Below are 20420 nucleotides of genomic sequence, written 5' to 3' on the forward strand. Positions count from 1 at the left end.
GGACCGTGGGGACCCTTCCGATTCATTCACGTCTGTGTCTGAAGTGATGGACTCAGGGGGAGTCCAGATGCCTCCTTATACTTTTTCTTCTGAGGGACCTACTCCGAATGTTCGGGGGAGGTTTCGGTAGAAGTGGGGTCACCTAATGGGGCATCCTGGGGCATAGGTTCCCTACGCTTGGAGGGAGGATGATGGTCAAAGGCAGGCAAAGGCACCAAGGGAGAAGGAGCCAATGGAGCAGAGGGTGGAGTGGTCTCAGGGGACAGCACACTCATCACCTCGAAGGAGCCACCTGTCCCAAGCTGAAGGAGCCTCTGATTCCGAAGAGCCCGGAGATCTCCTGCGAACCGAGAGTGACGGCTCCGAAGTTGATGTGGGAGTAGAGCTCACCTGCTCCGAAGCTCCGAGATGGACAGCAGGGTTGGACAAGGGTCCAATGCCACTTCCCCCCTCTGAGCCAACGAGAGGGCTTCGGTGCCCAGATCCCTCGATGGACTGAGACACTGAGGAGATCAGAGAGGGAGTTGGAACTGTTAAAGGAAAAGTAACTGGGGCTGACAGTTCCACCACCATGACGTCCATGCACTCTGGCTCCGAGCTCAAGAGAGTCGGAGGAGGAACTAACAGAGAAGCTGATGGGCTGAAGGAGCCAATTCCTTATGGGCTGGACTTGACAGCAATTTGGCAAGTGCCTGTGACTTGAGGAGCCTATTAACCACTCTCTCCACATCATGATCTGAAAACCTGGAGGACCAAGAGGAGTGAGAAGAGGACTAGTGACTGCCTGCCATAGACTGCAACAAAGGAGACTGTGGAGCACAGCACACTGGTTCCAAAGAGGGAGACCTAGTTCTTTTCTGGGCTCAGACTGGCTCCGAAGACACTGATGGAGCCACAGCATTGTCGGAGCAGACACTGGGAACAGACAGAGCCGAAGATTTTACAGCAGATTTGGGTTGCTCCAAAATCGGAACCGTTGAGGATGGTTTGGGAGATTTGTCAGACTGTTTTGTTGGCTGAGGAACCAGAGACAAAGGATCCTGAGGGCTCTTCAAAAGGCCACGAAGAAGCAGTTTATTTTCTTTCTCCTGTAGAACTCCAGCATTGAAAACATGACAGCTAGAGCATGAGTTCTGCAGGTGAACAGCCCCTAAACAGTATATACAACTCGTGTGCCTGTCCGTAAGGGACAGTTTTTGGGAGCACGAGTTGCATTTTATAAAGCCTGAGGGTTTTGACTCTTTGGACATGCTGGGAACTAGAAGACACAAACATCAAAAACAAGGCTGTAACGGCTAGCAATACAAAAACTACAAACACTACCACAAACGAAGATAACTTTTTTTTTTATTTTTTTATTTTTTAGGGAAAAGAAGAAGGGGGGAGAGCCTCGAAGTAAAATGGCAATTCCCTCAATAGGAGAGCCTCTAACTTAAATGGCTACTCCAACAGAAAGCAAGGAAGAGAAGAAGTAGCGAGGAAGAAGAGAAGAACCCTCTAAGTTAAACGGGCTCAAGGAGAAAGCAAGGCCTAAGAAAACGACTGCAAAGAACAACCAAGAATCAATAGTTGAGGAAGGTCAGAAGGTTTTTGTCTAAACAAGGACTAAAATAGACATCAACAAGGTAATTAAACTGCTAATAATCCTAATAAAGGAAGACAGGAAAATACAAAAAAAATAAATACTTAGTCTGAGCAAGTAGTCACAATCTCAACACTGCAAGCGGCAAATGAGATCTGGGTAGCTACCACTAGGCATGTTGGGATAGGGGTTAGCCTCGAGCCAGTATAAGCTCTCGAGCTATAGTAAATCGACCAAGTCGGATCAGAGGATTGGCTCCGAACCCAACCAGCAAGAACGAAGGTGAGATGCGGACAACATAACATTATTACCTCATGTATTAGCTTGCCGAGTAACCTTTATTTGTAGTTACGCTATCTGTAGTGTCTGTGCATGCTGTTTGCCTGCCAGTGTGATACTCAGTGCTCTGTATACCAAAGCATTGTCTAGGAAGTCTTTGTGGTTTCTCTGAGGACTTTAAAGTACCTCATAATTCATATTTGAATAAGGTTTATTTATTAGTGGCATAGTTGTGTGAGGAGAGAGTCAAAAAAGTGACATGCTGGGTACAGTCAATAATTTAGAAGACAAGCTGGCCTTCCAGGTAGTAGATACCCACACCTTTCACATATAAAATCATCTAGAAGAAGCAAATAGTGGTGAGTGAACACGAGGCAGTTCTTTCACAGACGGTGAGATAACCGGCTTCATGACTTATAGTGACTGGTGAAACTGACAGCACTAATGCGTGTTAAGGAAGTGTAACTGTAATGTAGTGTAATCCAGGGACTGGCCAAACGTTGTTTAACAAGTCAGACTTTCACAGAAAAATCTTCCAGTTGTCTGTCAAAATATATTTTTTTATCAGAACTGTCCAAAGCATAGTCTAAACAGAAACAGCTTTGCCAAAGTTAAGAGTATTTTGACATGAAAGTCCTACATATAAAAGGTTTGTATGTATTGTGTCTTGTTAGTTTTACTTGTGTGAGAATGTGTCCTGTCATGAATGAGTCACACTCATGTTCTAAACAAATAACTGTTTAAGTATTTCTGGTCCTTCTAAGAAAACTTCACCTATGAATTTCAACTTACAAATACAAATGGCCAGGCCCTTGAGAGTGTTCTCCACATGCATGAGGTGGCAACTTTTTCCATTCAAGTATGCATTTGAAAATGCAGGATTTCTATATACGCTTCATTCTAATGTTCTCTTATTCTTGTGAGGATCTGAGAGCCAGAGACAAAGGACACTAGGCTGGCAAAAGAAAGTGTCTACTGCTTGCAGTGAGTCCAGTTTCATTTGGCAAGCCCTTAGCAGAACTTGTACTCTTAAATGTTGAATACACAGAGAGAAATGAAAGAAATAATATCCAATCTTTTAATCAGACTATTCGTCATGTTAGAACAGAAACTACAATACCATGATACCTCTAGTTCAAAGGGGTACACAAAATGGTCATAATGCTTCCAGTAACCTGACACTCGTTTTAAAATAAAATACTTCTTGGAAAAAAAAAACGTTAATTCTGGACTAGATCACTACCAGTTATCAAATGAAATAATAAACATTATATTTATTTCATTACAATTAGTCTCATTATTAATGAGTTCTACTTACTGGTCATCTTTCTTTAAAAACACTCCAGCATAAGGCTGAGCTAGTCGCACCTTTCTACGAAGCAACTCCACCAACTTCTTGTTTTTGACCTACAACAAAAATATGTCCATTTCAAATTATTATATTTACTTCCACTACAATGCATATTACTTGGGACATTCTAAAAGATTTATTATTTTGAAAAAAATCTAAAACACAAATATATAACAAATTAAATGAACATTTATTCTACCATGAAATTTGTATATGCATGTCTGTCATATTAAGTGCAATATTTATGAGAATGCCAAGTCCATGAAAATGCAGCAAATACAAACGACAAAGGAATCCATAATAGGCAATCTACAAATACACAAAATGGTCCCCAAAAATTCAGTGGGCATAGAACAGAGCAGTGCAACTGTGCTATACTCTAGACACAAAAATCCAATTCAGTCGTCTTCCACAAACTCCTACTTCAAGGCTGAGAAAATGCAGAATGGAAAAATCTTCTAGAACCTTTAGGAGAGAGAATGGACTTTATTTTGAAGGGTGAGCAGACAAACAGAATGGACTTCTTCCGTGAAGCTGAGAGGACAGATGCAATGGACCTTTCTCCTCTATGCTGAGGAGATAAGAGTATAAAACCTTTTTCACAAGTGAGGAGGCTGATGCAAGGGTCATTTTTTATGGCTGAGAGGGCACACAGTATGGATTCGATTTTTAGAAAAAAAAAAAAAAAGACAGTATGCATATTATTTCAAGCAGCAACCAGTATGGACTTTATACTCAAAGCTGAAAAAACAGAATATGCAACAAAGTCTAGAAGATTTAGGATCTTTGCCTGGAAGTGTTTACATAGGTATTTTTATACCCAAAGTAGACTCCAAAGAATTTTTTTCTCAGGTGGCTAGCAAACGTTGGAGGTATAACAGGCAAGAAAGAAGTAGCTTGGAACATGTTTTTTGAAAGTGTGATGAGCTGGCAGACTTTTGGGATTCCCTGCAGACCACTCTGTCGGAGATGCTGGGTGAGCAGATTAGACTGACTGGGGAGATTTTTTGAGTTATGCTATAAAATTGCCTAGACATAGTAAAGCCTTACTGAGTCTAATTATGGTGGCTGCCAAAAAAGCAATTAATAGAAAATGGAAATCAAAGTCTAGACCAACATTATTAAAAGTAGTGAATATAGTAACAGAGATAAAACAACTGGAATTGGAATCTTTAGAAAAGGGAAAGAGCAAACAATTTAGGATAAAATGGGAATTGTGGGAACAATATATGCAGAGCAGGAATGAGGTTTAAGAGGCAGGATTTCAATGAATTATGTAATGCTCAACTGACAATGACTGGATGGTTTAGAAGTGCTGTATAATGTTTACAACTACAGTTGTTTCAATTGTGTCTGATGTAAACTGCAACTAAGTGATATCATTTTGTATCTTTTCATAAGACTGCCTTTGTCATATGTGCAAATTTAATAAAGACGTTTGGGAAAAACAGCTGAGAAAACAGTGTCAACTTTCTTTTTAACTTGGTGCTGATTTTCTTCCTCAAGAAGCAGCAGCACAGATATTTCACTCAAGGCTCGTAAGAGATGACATGGACCATCCTCCACTTGGCTGAGATAGCATACGCGTTTTATACTAACACTTCTTCCACTGACATTCACTACACGCGTTTTATACTAATACTTCTTCCATTGACATACACTACACACATTTTACAAAATTGCTTCTTCCACTGACATACATTACATGCATTTTATACTAATACTTCTTCCATTTACATACATCATGGTGTAAACTACAAGTTATATTGTAAAGCAGTTTTATACAGTGAGGGGTATTTTCAATTTGGAGGTGTCTTTTCACTGACTGTTGCATATACAAAAAATATTAAAGTTAATGAGTACTTTTACTTAGTTACAAAATATATAGGCTTTACAATGTTACAACATAAGGGCAGCTGGACAAAACACAAGTTAATATAATCTGATATTCACTAAAGAGTTGGTGTAAAAGTGCGTTTATTGTACTGTAAGTAAAATTTAGAGAATAACTTCCCTTGTTTTTACAAGAGTAGATGCCTAGACTGATGCACTTGGCTTGAGCTATGGCCATTTTTAAGCAAACAGGCTTGAAAAAATTAATACAAAATTATTAAAATTCATAAAAAATACTAAGTATCTTAAATTGCAAAAGTATTAGTTTTTTTTTAGCAAATGTTCACAGAGGGAGACAAAGTCTGTACTTGAAGGAAGTTGACCAGAAGTATGTATATTTTGGTCCAAGTGAACATACAAAGACTCCTTCAAACACCTGCAAAGTTGTTAGCAGTTTTATTTCCACATTGCTGACTACTTTTACCTAGTGGCAAGCTGTCTTGCGGGTGCAAGCAACTAATCTCGAGAGTGCCAAGCACTCTTTGCTGAGAGAAATGCGAAACTTAAAGGTACAGTGGCTTGCAGTTTACTGAAAAATAAAGTTTGAAATTGGGGAAGTGAATAAAAAAGTAGCCTCCCTAGCAGCCTTAACACTTTAACCCATTTAATAGAACAGTGCGCAATTCAGTTTTATTTAAAGGAAGCCAATGCACCTTTTCTTAGAACTAAAAGTTAATGTTTTCTGAAAGCATGCTAGGTGTTTTTCACATGTGGGAGGAGAATAAAGGAAAGATGAGTACAGACAGCAATCAGTGTAAGTGAAAACACAGGCTGTAACATGCAGTTTAGCATGAGTAACCTCAATTTTAGATTAGGTAATGCCTGTGGATGCAGCCATTGATTTGGGGCAAGTGCGCATATCTCAAGGGTTAAATATTATTTGTTGAAAATGTACAGTTGTGTTTGTTCATTCTAGATTAATGGGGGGGTTCTGTAATGTATTTTGTTTTTTTGTTTAAGGGTTTTAACGAAAGCAAAAAGTCTTAATGTGACACAGGTTCAAATGGGGATGAGAAGAAAGTGTAAAAAATTAGCAGCCTGACAAACAGTGTACATATGCAAGTCAAAAGTTGGAAATACACATTCACATACAGTCCAACTGGGTCAGTATAAACTGTCTCAATATGTGCAAGAACCTGGTTACCAGTCTCACCTAATACTTACTGCAATATTCACCATGACTGTAACTTACAGGCCAGCTAGGGCAGTAGCAATGCAGTAAACTATCTCTTTTTTCAGTCCAATATGTGCAAATCCATAGATTAACCACAGTGCAGTACTGTAAGGTCCATAATGCAATATTCACAGTGCAATACTCAATGTCTCTTTCTGTGCAAGGATCAATGCAATGTCTTAACCAAGTACCTATGCAATACTAAAGTCTCATGCAAGTAAGTGTTCAGTTCAAAAAGTGTTACAATGCATTTCTAATTATGTGCAATATTAGTCTGTCTATCTGCATGTCTGTGATGTAATAGCCAGATGTTACATGTGTAAATGTCTATGAAAATAGTCGATATGTTGTCTGCACATTGAGTCAGGAGATACGGAATTTCATTCAGTTTTTGCACTTGTGTGATTTCTGAATGACAAAGTTTACTTTGACTTTTTGACTTTGACATTCAAAAAAGTTGTCATATAGAACAGATGGGAAAAATATCTTTCTAGGACAATGCATACTCTGTCCATATTATCTTGAAAGCCTTACAAGTAGAGGCAAAAAGGAAACAGTATTCAATTATATTAAAAAATGTAGGGTACTAATAGCAATGTTACATGAAATAAATGAGCAAGCAAATTTGGTAAAGAAAGAATTTCGGGATGGATATTCAGCAGAATGTGAGGGACAAATGAAATGGGAGTAATGATACTGATTGTTAGAGGGGCTCCAATAATGACAAAAAAAGACAATTGTAGATTCATGGTAATAAGGGGCTATTGGCATGGTAGGAGGCTTATGCTGGCATGCATTTATATTCCACCAAAAACTGTTATTATGGAGCTTAAGAAATGTTTGGGAGAAACAATCAGCTTTCAGAAGGCTAGATTATCTATGAGTGGAGATTTTGTCTGCAATAGTGAGGATGTATCAAGTTGACCTAAAAAGAATAATATAACAGAGTAATTTAATGCAGAAATTTTTGAAAATAGTCGGTATGAAGATGTGAATTCAATAGTAGAAACTCTGACAGAATTTAATTATTTCTCAGTGTACAATATCTAAGGTAGACTGGATATAGATTATATTTCGGAGGAGCATATGCATTTAATTGAAAGCTTTGACAAATATCCAAAAAATATTTCAGATCATAACCAAATAAAAACTAAAACAAAAACAAAGAATAATGAAGTAAAAAAGAAACATCAGCACTTTCTTACTTGCCTTTTAAAGAGAGGAATTTAAGGAATGGATATCATTTCTTGGTGGCCAATCAGCCTAAAATGCCGTTTTTGAACTTATTAACTTATGACAGTGGAAATTATTTGAGAGTTATTAGGGAGGATAGAAATTTCTTCAGCAGTGAAAGCTAGTAAGTGGGATAAAATAAAGTTTAAAAATAGTGTAGAAATAAAAGAAACAGACATGGCTAAGTGGTAATAGGAATTATTGAGAGGAGCTGACAAGGGTTAAAGTATTGCAGAATAAGGGGAATTTCTAAGGACAACAGGAGAAGCAACTGCAGAGTACTAAAAGAAGACTAAAGAAGTTTCTGGATAATATACATTACCTTAGAAAATCTGATGTTAAGCAAATTTTAATAACTCTAGAGCACAAAAATATTTATCGACAGAAAGTAAAAAGGCTTGTCACCAAGTTTAGGGAGCCTATGACAAGAAAAAAACAAACAGGGATCCTATAGACTTCTTAGAGGTACTTTATGAAAATTTATATAAACCAGAGGAAATTAGAAAACAAGAAAAGCACAAATGAAAAGATTTATGGAAACCTTAATGATGCCAATGTTGGAGGAAGATAAGGGCCAGACAGGAGGAGATGAGATAAAAAGGATGTTGTATACTCAATCTGCAGGGAAGTCCTTGGGAACAGAGAGTATTCCTATAGAAGTTGGGAGGTAAGAAAGTGTTAAACATTTAGAGGGTCATGTTGAATAATATTTTAAAAGGAGGGGAAGAGCCAACATCCTGGAAGAATGCTGTTGTGGCTGTATTACTAGAGGACAGCAAAGACCCATCAGATCCAGCTTCATATAGACCTTTTCCAATTTTAAACTATGAATACAAAACGGTTATGTCTACACTACTGAAGAGAACAGCAAAGGTGTTGCCAAACAGAGAGATGTGGATCAATGTGATCTCACAGAGGGGAGGCAAACATTTGATAACATTAACAGAACAATGATGACCCAGACGGAAACAGGATTTAAGAAAATACTGCCGTTTTTTGATGGGTCTAGATGCAGTGAAAGCATTCAACACAGTAGCTTGGGATTTTAGGAGTACAGCAATGGAAGCATTTGCATTGTTTGATAAAATAACATTAATTAAGAGAATATATGAATGATTGAAGGCATGAATTAAAGTGGGAGAGGTCTCCCCGATACTTTGAACAAAAAAACAGGTAGGGTTGCCATCTTTCCCCTTTGTTATTTCAGTCATATGTAGATCCATTAGCAAATAAAATAAAGGACTCAAACTGAAATATATAAATGGCATGGTACTCAAGAAAAGTTGGCTTTACTTGCAAATGATATTACTTTGCACTTCATAAATCCAGAAAAATGTCATTTCGGTGTTATGGAATATTCTGAGAAAGTCTTTATAGTTATAGCCTTTGTTTTATCTTCATTAACTTAATATCCTGAATATTACGCAACTACACACAAACTGGTTCAGCAATACTCATACTTATGGGGACATAAGATAAAGTATTTAAAGGGATGGATGAAAAAGGCTTCTGTTACTGCAGCTAAGGATATTATATGGCAAAAGACTGAACAAAAGACATTTGGAAAGGAAAAGAGGGCGAGAATCAAGTGCGATACACTCATCCTCCCCATACAACAAGGGAATTTAGGATTACCTGATCTGCATGTACATTTCACAGCTATGTAGTTAAGGCTCTTGCACAGATAGCTAAATCCATTCTAAATTTAAATTGTTCCTGGAAGTCAGAATACATCAGTTGTAAGACCACAGCATATTCCAACTGCCTGTGTTAAGAATTTATTTGTAAACTTTGGTACAAGATGTGCATTATTCCGTATCCTTCTGCTTTGCCACAGATGGGTTATTGAATGCCAGAGTCCATCTATTTAACATTCTATCTTATAGTCTGATTGTTATTCTAATTCCAAACCTGAACGCTTATTAAGAGAAGAAACTCGCACATTCTAGAGTATCTTCCTTCTCCTTCCGAAATGATCCGAATGCTTAGAGTGAAAACACGGTGTGCAAGCATTCTCTCTCGTCTCCAGTAAGTGTCAAATGACTCATCTGATACAAAGTGAGGAAGGATTAGGGACTAAGAGACAAATTAAGTTTTAATCCATCTATCCACCCTTCCCAAAAAGCCCTGCTCCACCATCAAATCCTCCACCCCTACAGCCTGTATGAAAATCCCAACTCCCAATTACAAACTATATCAAAATGGGAAACATACTTCAAAACTATATTTATTCACGAATACTACAGAGTAGTGGAAGCCAGCACAGGTCTCCTAATCAGAAAATCACAATTTGTGACGAATATGACCTACCAGCTGTAGCTGTAATACCTGCAAATAACTTTACAAAGTATGCAGTTAACTCAGGTCAAGGAATGCAGGTCCACTACTGGAATCCCAAGAGGTCAGCTCAGTGACTCTTCTCAAAGATCACTTCCAATAAACCTTGCAGCCAAACTCCTACTTGAGTTGTTGAGTCACTGTCTGTGCATATCTTTGTTAGGACTCTAACACTTGAGCTAAAATAGCCTGAGGTCTAGTGTATCGGCTTTGAAATTATTTGTCACTTCCAAACAGTCATCATCAGGTACCTTTTTTTTTTTTTTGCAAATTTTAGCTGAGCCTGGATGTTTTTCTGTGTAAGAAAAGGCTTCCGTCTTGCAACCCTACCCCATAGTCCAGACATATGGAGGATATGGGAGATTGCGGTCACATGTAGTACATAACCAGGACTTGTCAGAAAATTCCTGCAGCTCTGTCAGTGTTGCTGTAGGTCTATAGGCAGCCTCCCTGACCAGTTTTCGTCTTGCCTTTTCATCAATTTTGGAGGGACGTTTAGTTCTTTGCAACATCACGGTTCCATATTTTCTCCACTTTTTGATGACTGTCTTCACTGTGTTCCACGGTATATTCAATGCTGTGGAAATTTTTTTGTACCCTTCTCCTGACTGATACCTTTCAACAATGAGATCCCTTTGATGCTTTGTAAGTTCTCTGAGAACCATGGCTTTTGCTGTAGCAGACAACTGAGTACATGCCAGGAAAATCTACTAGGACAGCTGAACTTTATTTGGGGAACTTTATTTGGGGTTAATCAGAGTGTCTTTAATTGATGGCAGCTGTGTACTAAAGAAGATTGAATGCTGTAATGAAATCAAAAGGTGCTTCAACAAAGTATTAGTTTAAGGGTGTGCACACACAACAAAGTATTAGTTTAAGGGTGTGCACACGCAACAAAGTATTGGTTTAAGGGTGTGCACATGCAACAAAGTATTAGTTTAAGGGCGTGCACACTTATGCAACCAGCATATTGTACGTTTTTTTATTTTTAATATTTTTTTCCCCAGACAGATTTGTTTTTCAATTGAATTGTACAGGTTATAGGTCACATTAAAGGTGGGAAAAAAGTTTTGAAATAATTTATTGTGGTCTCATTTTTTATATCACACAAAACTGGCATTTTAACAGGGGTGTGTGTACGCTTTTTATATCCACTGTATATTAAAGCGTCTTCCATTTACATACATTATGCACATTTTATACTAATGCATCTTCCATTTATATACATTACGAGCATTTTATACTAATGATTCTTCCATTTACATACATTACATACGTTTTACACTAATGCTTCTTCCATTGACATACATTACACACATTTTACACTAATACTTCTTCCATTGACATACATTACACACATTTTACACTAATGCTTCTTCCATTGACATACATTACACACATTTTACACTAATCTTCTTTCAGCTTTTCCCGGTTAGGGGTCGCCACAGCGGATCACCTGTTTCCATTTTTTCCTGTCCTCTGCATCTTGCTCTGTCACACCAACCACCTGCATGTCCTCTCTCACCACATCCATAAACCTTATCTTAGGCCTTTCTCTTTTCCTGTTACCTGGTAGCTTCATCCTTAGCATCTTTTTCCCAATATACTCAGCATCTCTCCTCAGCACATGTCCAAACCAATGCAATCTCGCCTCTCTGCCTTTGTCTCCAAACTGTCCAACCTGGGCTGACCCTCTAATATACTTATTCCTAATCCTGTCTACCCTCGTCACACCCACTGCAAATCTTAACATCTTTAACTCTGCAACAGCCAGCTCTGACTCCTGCCTTTTTGTCAGTGCCACTGTCTCCAACCCATATAACATAGCTGGTCTCACTACCCTTTTGTAGACCTTCCCTTTCCCTCTTACTGGTACTCGTCTGTCACAAATCAATCCTGACACTCTTCTCCACCCACTCCACCCTGCCTGTACTCTCTTCTTCACCTCTCTTCCACATTTGCCATTACTCTGAACTGCTGATCCCAAGTATTTAAACTCAGCCACCTTCGCCAACTCTACTCCCTGCATCCTCACCATTCCTCTATCCTTCCTCTCATTCACACACACATATTCTGTCTTAGTCCTGCTGACCTTCATTCCTCCTCTCTCTGGGGTATATCTCTATCTCTCCATGGTCTCCTCCACCTGTTCCCTACTCTCACTACATATCACAATCTCATCTGCAAACATCATAGTTCATGGGGCCTCCTGTCTGATCTCGTCTGTCAACCTGTCCATCACCATTGCAAATAAGAAAGGGCTCATAGCTGATCCTTGATGTAATCCCACCTCCACCTTAAACGCATCTGTCACTCCCACTGCAGATCTCACCGCTGTCACACTACCATTGTACATATCCTGTGCTACTCTTACATACTTCTCTGCCACTCCCGACTACCACAACTCCCCTCTAGGCACCCTGTCATATGCTTTCTCTAAGTCCACAAAGACACAATACAACTCCTTCTGACTTTCCCTATATTTCTCCATCAACAGTCTCAGAGCAAACATTGCATCTGCAGTGCTCTTTCCTGGCATGAAACCATACTACTGATCACTAATCACCTCCCTTCTTAACCTAGCTTCCACTACTCTTTCCCATAATTTCATGCTGTGACTGATCAGTTTTATCCCTCTGTAGTTACTACAGCTCTGCACATTACCCTTATTCTTAAAAATCGGTACCAAAACACTTTATCCACTCCTCAGGCATCCTTCTCACTTTCCAAGATTTCGTTAAACAATCTGGTTAAAATTCCACTGTCATTTCTCCTAAACACCTCCAAGCTCCCACAGGTATGTCATCTGGACCAACAGCCTTTCCATTCTTCATCCTCTTCATAGCTATCCTTACTTCCTCCTTGCTAATCTACTGCACTTCCTGATTCACTATCCCCACATCATCCAACCTTCACTCCCTCTCATTCTGTTCATTCATCAACCCCTCAAAGTACTCTTTCCATCTTCTCAACACACTCTCTTCGCTTGTGAGTACATTTCCCTCATTATCCTTTATCACCTTTACCTGCTGCATATCTTTCCTAGCTCGGTCCCTCTGTCTAGCCAATCGGTACAGGTCATTTTCTCCCTCAGTGTCCAACCTTTCATACAGCTCTTCATATGTCTTATCCTTAGCCTTCGCCACCTCTCTCTTTGCCATGCACCTCATCTCCTTATACTCCTGTCTACTTTCTTCATCTCTCTGACAATCCCACTTCTTCTTTGCCAACTTCTTTCTCTGTATACTCTCCTGTACTTCCTCATTCCACCACCATGTCTCCTTGTCATCCCTCCTCTGTCCAGATATCATCCCAAGCACCTTTCTAGCAGTCTCCCTTACTAGCTTTGTTGTAGTTTTACACTAATGCTTCTTCCACTGGCATACATTACACTGGTTTTACACTAATGCTTCTTCCACTGACATACATTACACTGGTTTTACACTAACGCTTCTTCCACTGACATACATTACACTGGTTTTACACTAACGCTTCTTCCACTGACATACATTACACTGGTTTTGCACTAACGCTTCTTCCACTGACATACATTACACTGGTTTTGCACTAACGCTTCTTCCACTGACATACATTACACTGGTTTTGCACTAACGCTTCTTCCACTGACATACATTACACTGGTTTTGCACTAACGCTTCTTCCACTGACATACATTACACTGGTTTTGCACTAACGCTTCTTCCACTGACATACATTACACTGGTTTTGCACTAACGCTTCTTCCACTGACATACATTACACTGGTTTTGCACTAACGCTTCTTCCACTGACATACATTACACTGGTTTTGCACTAACGCTTCTTCCACTGACATACATTACACTGGTTTTGCACTAACGCTTCTTCCACTGACATACATTACACTGGTTTTGCACTAACGCTTCTTCCACTGACATACATTACACTGGTTTTGCACTAACGCTTCTTCCACTGACATACATTACACTGGTTTTGCACTAACGCTTCTTCCACTGACATACATTACACTGGTTTTGCACTAACGCTTCTTCCACTGACATACATTACACTGGTTTTGCACTAACGCTTCTTCCACTGACATACATTACACTGGTTTTGCACTAACGCTTCTTCCACTGACATACATTACACTGGTTTTGCACTAACGCTTCTTCCACTGACATACATTACACTGGTTTTGCACTAACGCTTCTTCCACTGACATACATTACACTGGTTTTGCACTAACGCTTCTTCCACTGACATACATTACACTGGTTTTGCACTAACGCTTCTTCCACTGACATACATTACACTGGTTTTGCACTAACGCTTCTTCCACTGACATACATTACACTGGTTTTGCACTAACGCTTCTTCCACTGACATACATTACACTGGTTTTGCACTAACGCTTCTTCCACTGACATACATTACACTGGTTTTGCACTAACGCTTCTTCCACTGACATACATTACACTGGTTTTGCACTAACGCTTCTTCCACTGACATACATTACACTGGTTTTGCACTAACGCTTCTTCCACTGACATACATTACACTGGTTTTGCACTAACGCTTCTTCCACTGACATACATTACACTGGTTTTGCACTAACGCTTCTTCCACTGACATACATTACACTGGTTTTGCACTAACGCTTCTTCCACTGACATACATTACACTGGTTTTGCACTAACGCTTCTTCCACTGACATACATTACACTGGTTTTGCACTAACGCTTCTTCCACTGACATACATTACACTGGTTTTGCACTAACGCTTCTTCCACTGACATACATTACACTGGTTTTGCACTAACGCTTCTTCCACTGACATACATTACACTGGTTTTGCACTAACGCTTCTTCCACTGACATACATTACACTGGTTTTGCACTAACGCTTCTTCCACTGACATACATTACACTGGTTTTGCACTAACGCTTCTTCCACTGACATACATTACACTGGTTTTACACTAACGCTTCTTCCACTGACATACATTACACTGGTTTTACACTAACGCTTCTTCCACTGACATACATTACACTGGTTTTACACTAACGCTTCTTCCACTGACATACATTACACTGGTTTTACACTAACGCTTCTTCCACTGACATACATTACACTGGTTTTACACTAACGCTTCTTCCACTGACATACATTACACTGGTTTTACACTAACGCTTCTTCCACTGACATACATTACACTGGTTTTACACTAACGCTTCTTCCACTGACATACATTACACTGGTTTTACACTAACGCTTCTTCCACTGACATACATTACACTGGTTTTACACTAACGCTTCTTCCACTGACATACATTACACTGGTTTTACACTAACGCTTCTTCCACTGACATACATTACACTGGTTTTACACTAACGCTTCTTCCACTGACATACATTACACTGGTTTTACACTAACGCTTCTTCCACTGACATACATTACACTGGTTTTACACTAACGCTTCTTCCACTGACATACATTACACTGGTTTTACACTAACGCTTCTTCCACTGACATACATTACACTGGTTTTACACTAACGCTTCTTCCACTGACATACATTACACTGGTTTTACACTAACGCTTCTTCCACTGACATACATTACACTGGTTTTACACTAACGCTTCTTCCACTGACATACATTACACTGGTTTTACACTAACGCTTCTTCCACTGACATACATTACACTCCTTTTACACTAACACTTCTTCCACTGACATACATTACACTCGTTTTACACTAATGCTTCTTCCACTGACATACATTACACTCGTTTTACACTAATGCTTCTTCCACTGACATACTTTACACTCGTTTTACACTAATGCTTCTTCCATTTAAATACATTACACACGTTTTACACTAATGCTTCCTCCATTTAAATACATTACTTACGTTTTACACTAAATGCTTCTTCCATTGACATACATTACACTCGTTTTACACTAATGCTTCTTCCACTGACATACATTATACACGTTTTACACTAATACTTCTTCCATTTACATACATTACACACATTTTATACTTATACTTTTTCCACCGACATACGTTACACGCATTTTATACATACAATGTAACCCAACTATACTACCGCCACTACTAACCACAGTCAGAAATAGCTAGTTGTTTTTACATACTTTAACATCGTCTGACAACTTTATTAATATTATAAACAACAAGAAACTATCTTAACTTGCAACATTTACTGTATATACTGTTGACAATCAGTATCTTGCTATTGTATTAAAGCCAATGACCTGCAATGTTGTTTACTAGTGCTGCAACTTTGTATCTCTATTTATTTTATTTATTTATTTTATTTTACATTTGTTGACCGGGATAGTCTGACTGGATACATGTCCATTTTCAGCGGAGGCACAGGGAGAAAAGCTCCAAGGATAATAATACACATTGAACATTTAGTAAATGCTAGTTTCAGGCAGATTACAGTCATAAGCAATACCAGCATTTAGCACATACAGTTGTTGTGTCTTTCGGCTTTTCCCGGTTAGGGGTCGCCACAGCGGAACTCCGGTCCGCTAATGATTGGCAGTTGATTTTTACGTGCTGAGTTGCCGGCCCTAACGCACACCCTTCAACAAAGGTACGCCCATTCACACGTCTCCACAGAGGACACTCTAGCTGAGAATCGAACGGGACAATGTCTTGCTGTGAGGCGACAATGCCGCGGATTCATTTAGCACATATAGTACTTATTATAAAACACTTTACAAAACATAACATTATTTTCAAAGTTAAACGTGCATAACATTACATTCAGGTTTAAGATACACTGAGCAGCAGTTATACAATTGACCCTTCCTGAAATGGAGTGGTAGAAAAAAGTTAGAAGTAGTTGAAGGTAAAGCACCTAAGAGATGTAGAGGTCACTAGTCAGGGTTATTGAAAGGACATAACCAATGAGTTTTGAAGTATTTCTTGAGTTTGTTTTTGAATCGAGTTAGTGAGGGTTCTAGGGTCAAGTCAGCTGGGAGTCTGTTCCATATTTTTCCGACAGAGTTGGCAAACAGAGAGTCTCCAGCTGAGTAGTTGGATTTGTATGTTTGAACTAGGAGTCTAGTGGATGATCGCAGTGGCTGATAAAATTTTTTAGTGCAGGTGTATTTTCTGGTTGGTAAAGGACTTTATGTGCCACTATTAGCTGGTTGAACTGTAGTAGGCTTGGCAGTTCAAGCCATCCTAAGAGATTTAGGTTGTGACAGTGGTGTGTCCGGTAGGCTGTGCCATTAGCAAATCTGGCAATGTGGTTATAGCAGGATGATGGTTTATTAATATCAGTTTTAAGTTAGAGAATAGAGGTGAGGCATAGAGAAGAGTTGATAGCAGATGGGAATGGGCAATTGCAGTTCCAGCAAGTGGGGTAAGGAAAGGTTTGATTCTGTAAAAACAGCCAAGTTTTTTTATTAATGGTTCTGACAGTTTGATTGATATGCGCATCAAACTTCAGTTTATCAACTATGATATCCAGAGGTTTAGTTTGGGCTTCTGGGGAGATGATAGTGCCATTGTTAGCAACTATGTTGAAGGCTGGCAGGGGGGTCCTGCATGTGGGGGAGAAGAGGAGCAACTTAGTTTTGTTGGGGTTTAGGATTAGATGTTGATTGGAGAGCCATTTTTCCACCATACTGAAGGTAATTTGGGTTAATGTGAATAAAGCAGCTGGTGAGGTGTCAGAGCAAATCAAGGTTGAGTCATCCGCATATTGAATGCAGGTGGCATCTGGGATGACTGAATGAAGGTCTTTGATAAAGTTGAAGAAAAGAAGGGGTCCTAGTATCGAGCCCTGGGGGACTCCTAATGTGATGGGTAGGCAAGATGATAGTTTTTCCAGCCATAGGACTGCCTGTTACCTGCCCTGCAGGTAGGATTGAAACCACTGGCATGCATGGTTGTTTATGGAGAAGGTCTTCAAGGTATTTATAAGCATTTTGTGGTCAACCATGTCAAAAGCCTTGGCTAGATCTAGAAAGAGTGCTGATGATAGTTTGTTATTATTGCGATTGTGGTTAATGACGTTAAAGAAAGAGAGGAGGGCAGAAGTAGTACTGTGGTGTGGCTTAAAGCCATGCTGAAAGTGGGACAACAGCTTGTTCTGTGTGAGGTAGTGCATGAGCTGTATGTGTACACACTTCTTCATAATTTTAGCTAGAGGTGACAGAATAGCTATGGGTCTAAAGTTTGACAGTTCAGTGGAACTACCTCATTTATGGAGAGGTATGACATGGGAGATTTTCCATACAGTGGGTACAGTAGCTTCAGCTATAGCTCTGTTGATCAAGATAGAGATTGGGTAGGCTATGGTGTCAGCAGCCTTTTGTAGATAGTCTGCTGGGAGGAGGTTGGCAGCCAGGGTGGTGGGTCTTAGTTTTTTTAAGTAGGGCATGAATAAGTTGAGTAGGAACAGGTTGGAAGGTAAAGTATGTCTGGGTACTGGGTGCGGCTACATTAGAATTAGAGCCACTGGGACAGAGTTGGCTGGCTAGAGACTGGATAGTCTCTGTGAAGAAGCTGTTGAAGTTATTAGCAATGTCTACTGGGGATTTTTGTTGGGAAGTTGAGAGGGGGGGGGGGGTGGAGTGGCGGTTTGGCCTGGGTGGAGTAGTTCATTTATTTCTGCCCAGAACTTTTGAGGTTTGTTTTGGTGTTTTTGCAGTAGATGGTAGCAGTGGTTCTTTTTGTCTAAGGTTATGGATTTTTTGGTATCATTCCTTAGCTGTCTGAATCTTAGTTGATCAAGTGGGGCTTTTGTTTTCGGTAGGTGGCCCATGCTTTGTTTCTGAGTGAAACTTTGGTTTTGGTATCTTTAGAAAGCCATGGTGCAATATTAACTTTAGTTCTAATAGAGAGGCTGGGAGCATGGGAGTTAAGAATAGCAAGGAATTTTGGTGTTAAAGTATGCTACTGCTTCATCTACGGGGAGACTTTTAAGTACTGACCAGTTGCATGCCTTAAGTTCATTTTGAAACTTGGTGAGAATAAAATTCTTGTTGTTTCTTAATGTTCTATAGGTGGGTTGGTAGGAGCAGTCTACTTTGAGCTTGATTACATAGGCGAGACAGTGGTCACTTAGGTCATCAGGCAAAGTGCCTGATTTATAAGATTGAAGATGGGTATTGACGAGTATCCAGTCTATGGTACTTTCCTTGTTACTGGGTTTTCCTGTCCTGGTGGAGGAGGTTATGATTTCAGTAAATCCATAGAGGTTTGTGTGGGCTGTGGGTTTCACAAGAGTAAGTGTTCCAGTCAATGTTGAAATCCCCAAGAACAATTGTTTCTTGGGGGTGGTTATTGGATAACCAATATAAGAAGTCTTCTAAGGTTTCTGTGTTCCTCCCTGGGGGAATGTAGACACAAACAATGTTTACATTTTTGCTTTTGTTAATTTGTAGTTTTGAGATGTACATTTATCATGTACATGATGTGGAGCTTTTCACTCTGAGCATCCGTTGAAAAAGGACCTGTGTCCAGTCGGAATTTCCCAGTAAACAAAATGTAAATAAATAAATTTATACTAATACTTCTTCCATTTACATACATTACACACATTTTATATGAATACTTCTTCCAGTGACATACATTACACACGTTTTATACTAGTACTTCCATTTACATATATTACACACATTTTCTTCATTATAAGATCTGCCCTGTTTTACACTAATGCTTCTTCCATTTACATACATTACACACATTTTATACGAATACTTCTTCCAGTGACATACATTACACACGTTTTATACTAGTACTTCCATTTACATATATTACACACATTCTCTTCATTATAAGATCTGCCCTGTTTTACACTAATGCTTCTTCCATTTACATACATTACACACATTTTATACGAATACTTCTTCCAGTGACATACATTACACACGTTTTATACTAGTACTTCCATTTACATATATTACACACATTTTCTTCATTATAAGATCTGCCCTTCACTCCAACATTACATAAACTGCTCAATTCCTGCCTTCCCTTAAACCCCACTCTTCTTCCTGAACATTATTCTGCATGAACTGTTACTTCAAATGCCAATTATTGCTATGCAATTTACTCCTTTCTTTTTTTTAAGATCTCAATTTCAGTTCCTGTATCTCTTTTACAAGATTCAATACTTGAAGTACAGTTGGTTTAGATTTTGATTTCCACTTTTTAGTAATTGTTTTTTGGCAGCCAAAAGAATTAAACTTAATAATGCCTTGCTACGTCTGGACAATTCTGATCCTATGCCCCACCTCAAAAGAATAATTTCCTTAGTTACAGCCATTTGCTCGTCCAATATTTCTGACACAGCACAGGTAACTCTTTCTTCCCCATCAGACCTCCAGCATTTGCTATCTACCTGAGAAAATATACTTTGAAGTCTGCTTAGGGTATAAAAATAACTATGCAAGCATTTCTAAGCAAAAATCTTAAATATTCTACACTTTGTTGCACATTTAGATGTCATATGTATGTCCTCCCATTGTTCCCTGTAAATTGCTTTTCCAGTCCCTCTTCCAAATCTTTTCTAACCCCACCTGATTGAATCTTAAAGTTA

The 20420-nt window shown here is 39.1% G+C and overlaps 1 protein-coding gene across 1 annotated transcript in view; it reads right to left on the reverse strand.

The window, feature by feature from the left end:
• The window catches only part of LONP1 (lon peptidase 1, mitochondrial), an 843750-nt gene that overhangs the window by 821449 nt on the left and 1881 nt on the right, over positions 1–20420 (reverse strand). Inside the window, exon 2 of the mRNA XM_044090626.1 lies at positions 3180–3268. Within this exon, the coding sequence (XP_043946561.1) occupies positions 3180–3268 (89 nt within the window). The remainder of the gene's footprint in view (positions 1–3179; positions 3269–20420) is intronic.

This window comes from Protopterus annectens, chromosome 13.part0, assembly GCF_019279795.1.
Source record: "Protopterus annectens isolate FY-2018-M chromosome 13.part0, PAN1.0, whole genome shotgun sequence".
In the NCBI taxonomy this organism is placed as follows: domain Eukaryota; kingdom Metazoa; phylum Chordata; order Ceratodontiformes; family Protopteridae; genus Protopterus; species Protopterus annectens.